This window comes from Kryptolebias marmoratus, linkage group LG18 (assembly GCF_001649575.2).
Source record: "Kryptolebias marmoratus isolate JLee-2015 linkage group LG18, ASM164957v2, whole genome shotgun sequence".
NCBI lineage: Eukaryota > Metazoa > Chordata > Actinopteri > Cyprinodontiformes > Rivulidae > Kryptolebias > Kryptolebias marmoratus.
The window spans coordinates 2,978,746-2,992,892 of NC_051447.1; the positions used below are offsets into that span (position 1 = coordinate 2,978,746).

Below are 14,147 nucleotides of genomic sequence, written 5' to 3' on the forward strand. Positions count from 1 at the left end.
AAAGCTATTAAATAATACTTGTTTGACCATGTGACTTAGAGATGAACACAGAGAGGGAATGAAGGAGACAGACATGAGGTCAGTGATCAGCTGCTGTAGAGGAGAGCAGAGATGACATCAGGTAGGAATAATTCCACTAGTGAGGCCACAAACACCTAGATGCCCAGGAGGGTTTGAACTTCTGCTGACCATTACTGTGTCAGTTTGGGAAAATTAGTGCAGGCAGACATGACAAGTCAATCACCACAGAGGAGAAAGTGGAACAGAGAGGTGATGATGATGATGATGAACAGAGAGATGCAGAAGAGAGGGTTGGGGCAAAGTCTTACTCAGAAGATCCATCTGAATGGCCTTCACCACAGGAAGTGGGGGACTCATTGAAGCAGCACATGGTGGAGAATGACCCACAAAGATGTTCTGATGGGCCATACCCAAGATCAGGTATTATATTTTATATGTCCATGAATAAAAAAGATTTATTCATGTAAACAGGTAAATAAAAAAAAAAGGGGGGGGGAGGATTAAGAGGCCTGGATAATAGATAGGGGGGCGCTGGCCCAAAAATGTTGAGAAACACTGATCTAGATGAACGAGAGTGCCTTAGCTGAGACAGCAATCTATGAGGTCTGTCTCCAAGTTCAAAATACTTATGTTTTACTTGGACTAGCAAGCGTGAAATATCCTTGGACATTATTGAATTACAGTCATATTTCAGTGCAGAAATCTTCTTTAGTAGCTCAGGATCATTACTTTCTTTATATCATGCCTCAAGTCATTAATCATTAATCAAAATAGATTAATGATTATCAATATCGCTCAACCTATATCTAGATTTTTTTTTTCTTTTCAGCAGCTTCATAAGATATGATATGACCCCTTAAAACAGACTTCATGGCTTCTTAAAGAGTAGAATCGTTTACCTCTTTGTTTACCTCATTAGTGTTTATGTAAAATTCTATTTTACTTTATGTAGGAACAAAATTCCTTATCTTTTAACAAAGAATTATTTAATCGCGAATTGAAATTACCTTGTTTAAGTTTTAACCTCAAAGAGACTGGAGCATGATTTGATATCAGAATATTATGATATGAACAGTCCACAACTTCTGACAAGAGTTTATAATCTAAAATAATCAATCCTTGAATGGGTCTTATGCACTGCTGAAAAATAGGGAAAATCTGTTGTTGAAGGTTGAAGAAGTCTCCAAATGTCCACTAAGTTACATGACTGTATAAGATTGTTGAGAGTTATACTACTTTGAGATGCTGCCACTTGTGGTTGTTGCCGATCAAGAAATGATCTAGAACACAATTTGGATCTCCACCTAAAATGCTATGAGTATTTGTATCAGGCAAATTGGTTATGTTGTTAAAAAGATTCCAAAAGAAAATAGGGTTATTGAAATTGGGGCCATAAACATTAATTAAGGTAACTGGAATTTAATTCAGCTCTCCTGTAACAATCAAATACCTACCTCTGTCATCAGAAATAATATGTTTGTGGGGGAAAAGGTATGTTCTTTTATAGAAGGATAGCAACACCCCTTGTTTTTGTGCTAAAGTTTGATTGAAAAACATATGAAGCCCAAGAGGGGCATAAAACTTTTGCTGCAATTTTCTTAATATGAGTTTCCAGAAAAAAACATATATCAGCTTTAAGGGAGCGTAAAGAGCAAACACTTTTCCTCCTTTTAATGGGGTGTTGAGCCCTCTTACGTTCCAGATAACTAATGTGAATCCATCTTTACTGTATTCATTTAATTTTCCAGACATCAGTAATCTGCTTTATAGGAAATAGACAACAGGGAAAAGATAAAAGAAAAAAAAAATCCTCTAAAAGCATAGTAGCAGATGTGCTTGAGAAAAAAAAAACAAAAAACAACAAAAAAACTAATCTGAACACTTAACATCTTTGGGGAAGAACTAGCACACTAACAAAAACTCCATACCCCATACTACAAGTCACAACTATACCTAGAAGCCCCTAAAGGGCCCAAGTTAGTTAAACTGCTCTGCTTCTTCCTACTGTTGAAGAAATCCACCTATTAGAAACAAATAACCTTAATGTTTAAAGTGAACCAACATATTTAACAAAGAATTTGACCTCACCCATATTCAAAAGCAGATAGCATCTTGCTAATTAGTGTAATCTTAGAGCCTAGCTAGTTTCAGAGTGTGTGTTCCAGTCTCGAGCTTCTCTACTCGCGGGAGGGTCGAACACACTGGTGTTGTCATCGACAGTGACCACAAACCTGGCTGGGTGTCTGAAGCCATATCTTATTATCCTGGCTCTGCACTTCTCCTTGATCTGCTGGAACGCCATGCGCTTCTTGATAATTGCTGGTGTTAAGTCTGGAAAGATAAACACCGGGCGCCCATCATACCTCAACGGCGCCTTCTCCCTCACCAGTCTCAATACCAGCTCCTTGATTTGGAACCGGTGGAGCCTGGCAACGATCGCTCGCAGCTTTCCATCCTTAGCAGGCCCCGTGCTGCGATGTGCGCGGGCCAGGAGCAGGAGCATTTTGATCTACCACTGGATAATGATAGATCAAAATGCTCCTGTCCCAGCAGGTCTGGTAACAGTTTGGCAACAAACTCAGAGGGCCTGCCATTCTCAGCTTTTTCTCTTATTCCAACAATGCAGATATTTTACCTGCGGGAGCCGGACTCCAAATCATCCAGTTTTGCCTGCTGTTGTGTGCACATAGAAGCTAGGCTCTTGTGCTGCCTCTCCAGCTCCTCCGGTCGCTTCTCATGAGATCCCATAGCTTCCTCGGTGGCAGAAACATGATCACAAACGGTCAATAATGCTGTTTCAAGGCTGCAAAGTGACCTTTTAAGCTCCTCAAATCCCGCATCCACTGCACTGTTCATGTTATGTATTGCAGTTAAAATATCCTCGTTGGTGGCTGAAGCCGAAGCAGCAGAGCTAGCGCTAGCTGACATAGCACCAGCACTTTTGTCTTTCGTGGCTAATTATTCACAGAAATGTTTTTCAGATATGAGTCCCTTGCCTTTTCTAGTCATTTCGTTTCCGTACACTGTGAAGCTGTAGGGTATCAGCACAAAAATGATTAGGTGTGGTAAAAAAACAAAAATCATGGTGGAGCTCATTCCAAACACGTCTACTCCACCTCATGGTCCGCCATCTTCCCCCAACTTCTATAATTTATCTGCTTTAGTAATCATTTGTTTAACTCGATATTGAATCATGTCTGAACAACAAAATAACCACAAACAAGTTCCTTTATTTTTCTTGTCATTGTAAATACTGATCTGTAAACAGTTGTAACTTGTTATTTTACAAGTAGCTTTATTCAAGTAGCTAACCTGAATATTTCCAAGCCTCCTCTTGATACACTGACATAACTTACCTGCTGAGGGGGAGCGGAGGGACGCCTAATCAGTGACGTGCCTCTGTTATTGATCGTATCATTTACACATGCACAATTAGCTGTTAAATACAGAAAATGCTAACTAGAAATATTTTTTCCGTCATCGCTTTGGCGCCCCTTCTAGTGCAGCGCCCCTATGTGCCACATTTAGTGCATACCCACGTTTTGCGCCACTTCCCTCATAAATAAATAGGGATGTATGTGGGTAATTACGGGGTACTAGTTTTTTTTTATTTTCATCCTGACTGTATCTGTTAGGCAAGATTTACAGAACAGGTTTTTTGTTTCTCCTCAGTGGTTGAAGAGTTTGGTCATATCGCGTTGGAGTCCTTACGGAGAGGATCAAGTCCAAAGATCTATGAGAGCGCAGCAAGTAAGATCTATATTTGTTTCCAGCTGGTAATGTGTGGGTCCAAATGTTTTGATAGAACATTATTCCATTTGATTCTGCAGCCTGGTCTGTTAGTGTTACTTTTTTTCTTCTTCCGAATAGGTTTTATAACTGATGAGAAGATGAAAGTGTGATTAGATTTGTTTTTCTCTATTAATAAGTTTTTTGTTTCTTTTAAGCAACTGGAATGTAGGATTTTAAAAAAAGATTTTAGGCATTTTACTTGTCCCCCAGAACAGTAAGTTCAAAGTTGATGATCTTTTCAGAGAAGCTGTTTGTTCCCATGGAAATGGTTCAGCATGGAGTGGAGGGTCTGGTGTTCCTGCTGATGGAGAGCTCCAAGCACATGGTGAGAAGGACGTCAACTGATCAGTATGTCACTGTGGAGAAAAAACAATTGGATACTAATTGAGAATAAAATATAATTAGATTATTCAAGTGATTGGATTACAGACTAGAAATTTTACATTTTCAGTATAAATGCAACTGAAAGCTGAATGACTCCTGAAATTTGTTAAAGAAGCTGAAACTGATTTAATAGTAAAACAAGCAGAACATAAGCTAAAAGCTAAAATGCAGAAAAAATGTAAACTAAGAGCTAAAATTAACAATACAGTAGTAAAACTTAAAGCTGGCAAAACTGAAGTTAAATTAGTAAAACAGTAGCTAAAACCAGATCAAAATGCTTATACCAGCAGAATGGCAGCTAAAAGCTAAAACAAGCCATACACTAGCAAAAGGATAGAATTAGTAGAACAATAGCAAAGAGGTAAAACTAGCAAAACAGTAGCTTAAAGCTGCAATTAATAAAACCGTAGGTAAAAGCTCAAATTAACACAACAGAAACAAAATAAAATTAGCAAAACAGTAGTTAAAAGCTTAAATTATTAAAACTAGGCAAAAGTTTATTTTTGAAAATGGTAGTTCAAACTTAAAATTAGCAAATTAATAATAATTATTTTATTATTATTATTTTAAATGCTAAAACCATCAGAAAAGCTAAAAGGAGCAGAAGACAAAAGAAGAGCAAGTATGCTGACGTCAATTTCAGAGAACAATGTTTTTGAAAGACCAGAAATATTTAAATTCCCAAATTTAAGTGGGGAGTTTTTTTTGTAAATAAAGTTTAATATTTTGAAAAGTATAAACATTACAAAAAACAAGTCTTATACTGTTCCAGATTGAGCTCAACATTTTGAGATTTCAATAGTTAAAGTGGCAAAAACAACACTGAAGCAGTTTGATTGCAAAAAACGGGAAACAATTTCTGTAATCCATCAGTACCAGGTTCTCTGTTGGTTCATCTTGGTAGAAATGAAGCAGACATTGGGCTCCAACACAAACTGATACATTCTCATCTCATTCAAGACACAGCTAAAAGTTCCTGCAGGCAGTGAATGCAGCAGTTTGTTCTTTACTTTTGACCTCTCCATGAGTCTGTGTTAGCTCAGTTCACTGAAGCACTAGAACCTGCTCATACATTTTCACCTTCTCATTCTATGTTCAGATCTCTGAAGTGAATTTTCTGGACTGTGTCTTGGTTCTGGGATTCAGTGAAGAGGTCAATCGGTTCCTGTTGAAGGTGATCCATGAGCTGTAAAAGTCAGATGATTTGAGCAGAACGTTCTGTGCTGTGTGATTGAACAGTTCTTTAAACAGTTTCTGATGTTTCAGCTATACCAGGAGCACCAAGGTCAGATCCGAACCATCATGAAACAGCTGATTTGCAGTCAGCCCACCTACCAGAATCTGGAATGGAGACTGGACGTTCAGGTCAGAGTGGTCCTCTGCTGTCTCTCAGTCATTGTTTATTCAGAACAAAACACTGGTCTGCTGTGATTACATGAAATCCATTCTCATTCTAATGATACCAGAGGTTCTGAACATGTCCATTTTTAAACAGTTTATTGTGTTTTTTTTCTTTGTTTGTTTGTTTTGTTTTGTTTTCTTGACATGTATCTGTGTAAAGATTGATCCAAGTAGAATCAGTTCTACCCAAATAAAAACCTTTTTGTTGTAGCAAACTTGAGTTAATCCTGATTATATCACCAGACTCAGGGTTAGGCACCAGTTTGTATGCCTGGCCTGCACAGTGAGCTGTCCTGGTCAACATGGCTCTAACTTTGGTTTCTGTCTCTTCCTGCTGCCAGCTGGCGAGTCGTTTGCTTCGTCAGCAGATCGTTCCTACAGTGGTGACCCGACTGTTCCTGACCTCAGGTACTGACAGCAGCAGCAGAGTTCTGCAGACCGATCCCAGAACCCTCCTGCACATCATCTACACTCTGGAAGCTGCTTTAGCTGCAGTGAAGACCAGTCACACCCGACGGATCCTACGAAACATTAAATAGTTCTTTGTAGAACATGTTCTGGCTCTTACAGAACATTAAATATTTCCCTGTAGAAGATGTTCTGAACCAGGTTTTCTTGGACCTCCTATGGTCCAACATGCCTTCATAGATGTTAAAACATTTAGCAGCATATCTGCATATTTCAGTAAAGAACAGAACCTTTGAATTTATTTAGATGGTGATATGATTTAATTTCCTACTGACAAAAAACTTCATTTATTTTTTTCTTAGTCTGAATGTTCCAAACTGTACCAAAGGTTCTATGTGTACTGCAGTTATTTTAATAAAGTGTATACAATTTCATTGTGGTGGTTGGTTAAAGCAAAGCCCAACAGACAGGACTTCTTTTCTTGTTAGAGATGCTTTACTTTACATTGTTGAACTGAACAATCTATCGCTTTGTTTATGCAAGCTGACAGAATCTGGTTCACCAGCAATAAAACCCTCAAATTCAGCAAGGTGGCGTACGCAGTCCAGTGCAATGAGGAATTGCCATATACTTACTCTATTACTCATCTCTGAAGTGTTGTTTCTGTGTAATCATATCTTTTGCTGGAGCTAACAACCCCAATTTCTCTCTGGTATTAAGAAAAAGGTTTGATACAGTGACTTGAAAAAATATTTATACCTCTGGAACATTTCCACATTTTGTCTTGTTAGGACAACAAACTTCAAAGTAATTCATATGATAGCCCAACACAAAGTAGCACATAATTATGAAGTGGGAGGACAATGATGCATCATTTTTAGAATGTTTTACAAATAAAAATCTGAAAATTGGCCTGGATTTGGATTCAGCCTTCTTTACTCTGATACCCCGAACTAAAATCATTGCAACCATTTACCTTTAGAAATTACTAAATAAGAGTCCACCTGTTTACATATGTTCTATATTCCTTCCATTTCTTAATGATGGATTTAACAGAACTGAGGATGTTTAGGGGCTTAGAAATCCTTTTGTATCCATCCCCTGACTTGTACTTTTCAATAATCTTTTCTTATCCTTTTTGAATTAGAACAGTCACATGGGCTGAATTTTTATGCAATCACTTATTTTACTTCACACGCTTTTATTTACTTGGTAATTAAAAAAATCTTATACGTAAATTTTTAGGAAATAATGCCAATTTATATTGACCATGACTGATTTATAACAGCAATAAAAGCATAAAACATCCAATGGGTAAATACTTTTTATAGGCGATGTATGTATAAACATAGATAGACAGATATACAGTGCCTAAGTAAAAACTAATTTTTACAAAGTAACGTTTCATGCCTCTGATCAGCTTATTGTTGTAGATCTTGCTCACAAAGTAAAGAAGGACAGGTGATTTCAAGTTTTTCTATCAGCTTCTTCATGGGCAGCTGTGGCTCAGGGGTTAGAGCAGTTGTCCTCCTGGGGAAGGTTGTTCCAAAACGAACTAAGAGGTTCATTGGCTGGGGAAGAAGGAGGAGAACTGAATCCGCCAGATTACTGTACAATTTACCAAACGGCAGCATAGAGATGGCATATGAAAAATGACTCAAATGTCTCCAGTTTGTGAATCCACTGGTGTCTGTTTTACAAAGGATCTGACGAAGGAGGACTGGCTGTGGCCACAGACAAGAAAGCGGGGGACCAGGCTTACTAACGTGGCCTGATACATAAATGGCAGGCACATGTATGCCAAAGACTATTGAAGTGTCTTCAAAAGGTGGACGTTCTTCTGGGTCTTCATAATTACAGCAATGATGTATTGATCAAGAGAAATGACTTTACAGACATAAGTTATTCTTGAATAGTGAGAGTTTATTCAAAATAACAGAGTCTGTGTCGAATCAAGACTTCTGACCCAATCAGTGAAATCCCCCTGTTCTTCTCGGGGCTGCTTCTTTTTATAAACATTTACCACACCCAGCTGTAGAATAACACACACACACGTCCCACTGGGACGGACCTTAACAGTATGGATTCAAGTACATTAAATTCCCTTTATGGTCATAAGCTGGGGTCTTCAGACGTGCAACAGATAACTTTCCATATTCGGCTTCATGCAGTTGCTTTTGACAACCGTGAGCTTAGGAGAACAAAATCCACTTCCCAAGAAGGGATTGTAGCTGAAGACGATGTCTCCACTTTGAAGTCAGGCCCCATTGCAACACAGTACAGATGTAGCCCAGACACCTCACTATAAGATTTGAAGATATTTTCTAAAGATGGTACTGAGGAGAGATCGCGGATGCAGAGGAGCGGAGCAGACGTGTTTCCGTGAGCTCTCGGTGGTGAACTCCAGTAGCTACTTTATCCTGAAATTCTCTCATGACTTCTGTTTATATATAAGTGTCAAGAACACTGGAGATATATATATATCTTTTTTTTTTTTCATATGGCAAGCTATAATTTTCGACAAGAAAAACGAAAGAAAACCACGGCTCAGACCTCCCGACTAGCTACAACCACAAAAAACATGGCGGACGGAGAAAAAGAGACAACGCTTTCCACGCTACTGCAGGCTATCCAGGAAACTAAGGACGAGCTCACAACACACATTGACAAGAAAACAACCGATATACAAGCAACCCTAACGAAAATAGAGACATCTTTATCTACATTGGCAGAGCAGGTCGAAGAGATTGAATCACGGGTGGGCGCAAATGAGGACGACATTAAAGAGGCGCGAGATCGCGTTGGAAAAATGGAAAAGCTGGTAACAGGCCTCAAAGACAAGATGGACGAACTGGAAAATCGCAGTAGGAGATCGAACATCAGAGTCTTAAACATACCGGAGCAAGCTGAAGGCCAAGACGCGGTAGGATTTCTGGAGAAGACTATACCTCAGATCCTTGGGGCCGAAAACTTCTCTTCGCCTATCATCCTGGAGAGAGCACACCGCATCGGTAAGAGATCCGACAGACCTCGCCCCATTATCGCTAAGCTCCTGAACTACAGAGATAAAGAAAAAATTCTCCGACTGGCCAGAAGCAAGGATGAGATGATGTTCCAGAATAAGAAAATTGCGTTCTACCCGGATTACAGCGCTGAGCTGCAACGTAGGAGAGATGCATTCCGAGACGTGAAACGGGCTCTGCGAGAAAAAGAGATGGAATATGCGCTGATTTACCCAGCTCAACTTCGCATAAAGCACATGGGATCTACTAAGTTTTTCTCTACTCCTGCCGAAGCTCAAAAATTTCTGACAGAACTGCCAAGTGAGTAAATTTCCAGTGGTTGAAATGACTGTGACTCTTATTATAATTGGACATTAATGAAAAGGATGGTGACTCACGTTTTTCAAGATATTAAGGATATTAAGGATTTTGTTGTTTTTGTTGTTGTTGCATGGATGACCCTTCAGTTCCTTGTGAGTCAACCTATTCTTGGATAAGCCATAATATGTTAGTGGTAAATTTTGGAGACATGTAGAATGTCATGAGTAGTGAATTTAACTAAGTTGCTGGAGCCACCAGAGATGTAAAGGTCGTTCAGGAGAATGTTCTACCCATCCTTACTCTGGTATGGGTTCTTTATGGGACAGAGTTCTGGGGGGAGGGGGGAGGTTTGTGTGTATATTTTGGGGAATGTACGATCTCTCAATGAAAACCAAAGGCTTACTTACACAAAAGTCCAAATTAACTACCAATGTAAATATGGTACATAATCAAGTACGTCCCAGATGGGAAACCGGAGCCGCCATTCTGGCCAGACATCTAAGCAAAGAGCTTAACCAATGGATCATTTAACATGTATTTCATGGAATATTAGGGGTATTAATTCGCCAATTAAAAGGAAGAAAATGCTGACATATTTAAAGAGGCAAAAAACAGATATTGCATTTATTCAAGAAAGTCATCTTACAGACATGGAACATTTAAAACTGCGTACAGATTGGGTGGGGGATGTTTTTTATTCATCTTATTCATCAAAAGCAAGAGGTGTTGCGCTACTTATAAGAAAGCACTTGAACTTTAAATTAAACTCACTTGAGAAGGATAAAAATGGCAGATTCCTACTGGTGGATTGTGAAATAAATAGAGAAAAAATCACACTGATAAATGTATATGGTCCAAATTATGACGACCCACTATTTTTTAATAATTTGATCATGAAACTGGCCACAATTAAAACCCAGTGCATTATAGGGGGAGACTTTAACTTGGTACTGGACCCAATTCTGGACCGATCATCTCCTAAAACAACTTCATTGTCAAAGGCTGCAGCAACATTAAAGCAGGGTATGATGGAATTAGGTATTACTGATGTATGGCGCAGCCAGCATGCACAGCAGAAAGACTTTTCCTATTTTTCAGCAACACATAATACACACTCTAGAATTGATATGTTCCTAATGTCTCAAGAGATGATTCCCAAAGTGACAATATGCTCCTATCTTGCAGCTACATTCTCGGACCATAACCCTATTAAACTTACCTGGATGATCGACAGTCGGCAGGCAACAGATTATAGGTGGAGATTTAAAAATTTCATGTTAAAGGATCCTGAATTTGTTGCATATATGACCAATAACATTGAAATATTTTTAGAAGCCAATAATAATACTTCAACGCATGCCAATATATGGGAGGCCCTCAAAGCCTTTATGAGAGGACATATTCTGTCATATAGCGCTCATAAGGTTAAAAAAAATAGAGAGACGCTGATTAAATTGGAAAGTGATATTAAAAAATTAGAGCAAGAGTATATTGATACAAAAAAGGAGGAACACCTTAATACATTAATTAAAACAAAAATGGAATATGATAATCTATGTACCAAAAAAGAAGAAGCAATCATGGCCAGAACTAGATATCACTATTATGAATTTGGAAATAAAACAAGCAAACTCTTGGCATGGCAAATTAGGAAGGAAAACGCAGAAAGGTTTATACAAACAATAGAAACTGATGATGATAGGGTTCTTGACAGTCCAACTATGATTAATGCAGAATTTAAACAGTTTTATGAAAAACTATATAGATCCGAGCAAGATAAAACAAATAATGAGGCAGAAAGATATATTGGAGGAATAACACTTCCCATGCTACAAGAACAGGACAAAGAATCACTTGAGGCAGATATATCAGAAGCAGAAGTATTTCGAGCTTTGAATTCTTTACAAAACAATAAGACTCCTGGGCCAGACGGATTTCCTGTCGAATATTATAAAACCTTTTCAAGACAATTGCTGACTCCTCTCACAAACATGATTAAAGAAGCTTTGGAAAATACAAAACTACCAGAATCATTGGAAACTGCAACAATTATTCTACTTCCAAAACCAGACAAGGATAAAAAGAAATGTGACTCGTATAGACCCCTCAGCCTCCTAAATGCTGACTATAAGATACTATCTAAATTAATTGCTCTTAGACTTGAGTATGTAATACCAAAATTGATACATGCTGATCAAACTGGATTCGTTAAAAATAGACATGGAGCAGATAATGTACGACGTCTGATCCATATAATGAACACAGCTCAAAAAAAACAAATTCCAATGTTAATAATCTCTATGGACGCCAACAAAGCATTTGATAGGATTGAACCAAATTTTCTACTTCAAACATTAGAAGCTATGGGCTTTGGAAAGAAATTTATTCAATATATTAAAACACTATTTAATAATCCAAAAGCCAATATACTAACCAATAATGTTCTATCTGCTACATTTTCCTTGTCAAGAGGTTGTAGGCAGGGCTGTCCCAGCTCCCCACTGCTCTTTGCGCTTGCAATTGAACCTCTAGCTGTTGCTATCCGATCCAACACTTCTGTAACTGGAATCAAATTTGGGGCAAACGATCATAAACTCTCATTATACGCAGATGACCTTTTGTTATATATAACCAATCCATACAGGTCAATCCCCCCTCTGTTAGAATGCCTTAAAGCATACAGTGCAGCCTCAGGATACAAATTAAATTACACTAAAAGTGAGATTCTGCCATTAAACATAGAGGATGATAATATTAAAACTCTTACTAACCCATTAAAATGGTGCAATAACGGCTTTAAATACCTGGGTGTCCAAGTGGGTAAATCGGAGGATTACATGTTTAAACAAAATTATACAAAGTTAATGGAAAAAACTAAACTTAACTTCCAAAGATTGATGGATCTGCCTCTATCGCTTATAGGCAGAATCAATACTATTAAAATGAATACTTTACCTAAATATTTATATCTGTTTCAATGCCTTCCAATAACTATTCCCAAAAAGGTTTTCAGAGAGCTTAACAAAATTATGAATTTCTTCATATGGCAAAAGAAGAACCCGAGGGTTAAGATAACCTCTCTACAGGCTCAGTACTCAAGGGGTGGATTGAATCTTCCAAATTTTAGTAATTATTACATCGCCTCGCAGTACAGACCTATTTGGATCTGGTTACATGCAGAAAAAAGCGAAGCCAGATGGATCTCAATAGAACAACATGAGATGAAGCATGTGCCCCTAAAGGATATTCCATTTATAGGCGATAGAAAAAGCCTGGCTTCACTGACTGACAACACAATAATTCTGAACACATTTACTGCCTGGCAGAAGTCTCACTCACTTTTAGATGTAAATATTAATTTCCTTAGAAGAACACCCTTGTGGGGCAACCCTAATCTTTCAAACCATATTGCTGATTCAACATTGCGGGGTTGGAGAAATAGGAAAATTCAAGTAGTAGCTGATCTGTATATTGATGATACGCTAGCTAACTTCCAACAATTGAGTAAGAAGTTTGATCTTCCTAAAAACAATTTTTTTAAATTCTTACAAATCAGAGATTGGATTAAAGAGAAGTCTAGTGAGACGTTTCCAGCAATCCCAGTTGAAACCTGCCTTGAATCATATTTATGTCACAAGCTAGACAGTTCAGCAAAAGGATTGACGTCCTCTATATACTGCATACTTAATGGAACGCTACAAATACATCAAGCGGCTAAAAAGCAAAAATGGGAAATGGAAATTGGATGTGTATATGAGGAAGAGGATTGGAGTCGATTATTAGAACAGTCACAAACCATGTTAATTTCTACAAAACATAGGCAAACTCAATTTAATATATTCCATAGGACATATTACACTCCGTATAGATTGAATAAAATGGACAAAAAAATTTCTTCCAAATGTCAGAGATGCAAGGTGACTGATGGGGACCTTCTGCATATGCTATGGCACTGCCCAATAATAGGAAACTTTTTGAAACACATGATAGATATCACATCAAAAATTGTGAAATATCAGATTGTACAAGAACCCAAGGTGTGGATTTTAGGAGATTTAACAACTATTAGAATAAATTATTATAAAAAATACTTTATTCTTCTTGCAAGCACAGCAGCCAAAAAATGTATTTTAAAAAATTGGAAATCTGAAAAATCGCCATCAATAAGACAATGGATTGATGAGTTGGTGTCTTACTGTAAACCGGAAAAGATACTTTATAATGTGAGAGGAAAGCAAGCAGCATTTGGGGCAATATGGGGCCCCTTCATGGAAATGTTATCATCTATGGATATGACGGGCCGGGATTCGGAATGACTCTTTTGGATTAGCTCAAACATAAGCGGGCAGTACTATGGTTGTGTAATCATGCTAATTGGACATGTACTATCCTGTAAGTGAGAGACGTAGGGGGTGGGGGGGTTTGAGACGGATGGGTGGGGGAGGAGGCAGGGGAGAAAATAATAATGACTGATTTATTGACATTTTAATAGGCATGACCAGTTGTGTTGAACAGTTGCCAGGTTATTTTGAAGTCTTGCTATTGTGTTTGTTTTTGTCACCCACAGTTCTTTTGAATATTGTACCAAATATAACTGTTTGTCATGTATATAAAATGAACAGAAATAAAGCTGTTTAAAAAAAAAAAAAAGATGGTACTGAGGATAGTTTTATAATGAGGGTGTACACTGCCTGGCCAAAACAAAAGTCTCCACCAAAAAAAGGTTACACACTCTTAATATTTCATTGGACTGCCTTTAGATTTGCTGTGGCATTGTTTCAATAAGCTTCTGCAATGTCACAAGATTTATTTCCATCC

General features: G+C 37.9%; 1 protein-coding gene across 1 annotated transcript in view; it reads left to right on the forward strand.

The window, feature by feature from the left end:
- The window catches only part of commd2 (COMM domain containing 2), a 12,745-nt gene extending 6,154 nt beyond the window's left edge, over positions 1-6,591 (forward strand). The window contains exons 2-6 of the mRNA XM_017439810.3: positions 3,694-3,771; positions 4,056-4,138; positions 5,297-5,371; positions 5,464-5,562; positions 5,940-6,591. Of these exons, the coding sequence (XP_017295299.1) occupies positions 3,694-3,771; positions 4,056-4,138; positions 5,297-5,371; positions 5,464-5,562; positions 5,940-6,137 (533 nt within the window). The 3' untranslated portion in view covers positions 6,138-6,591. The remainder of the gene's footprint in view (positions 1-3,693; positions 3,772-4,055; positions 4,139-5,296; positions 5,372-5,463; positions 5,563-5,939) is intronic.
- Positions 6,592-14,147: the final 7,556 nt, after the last annotated feature.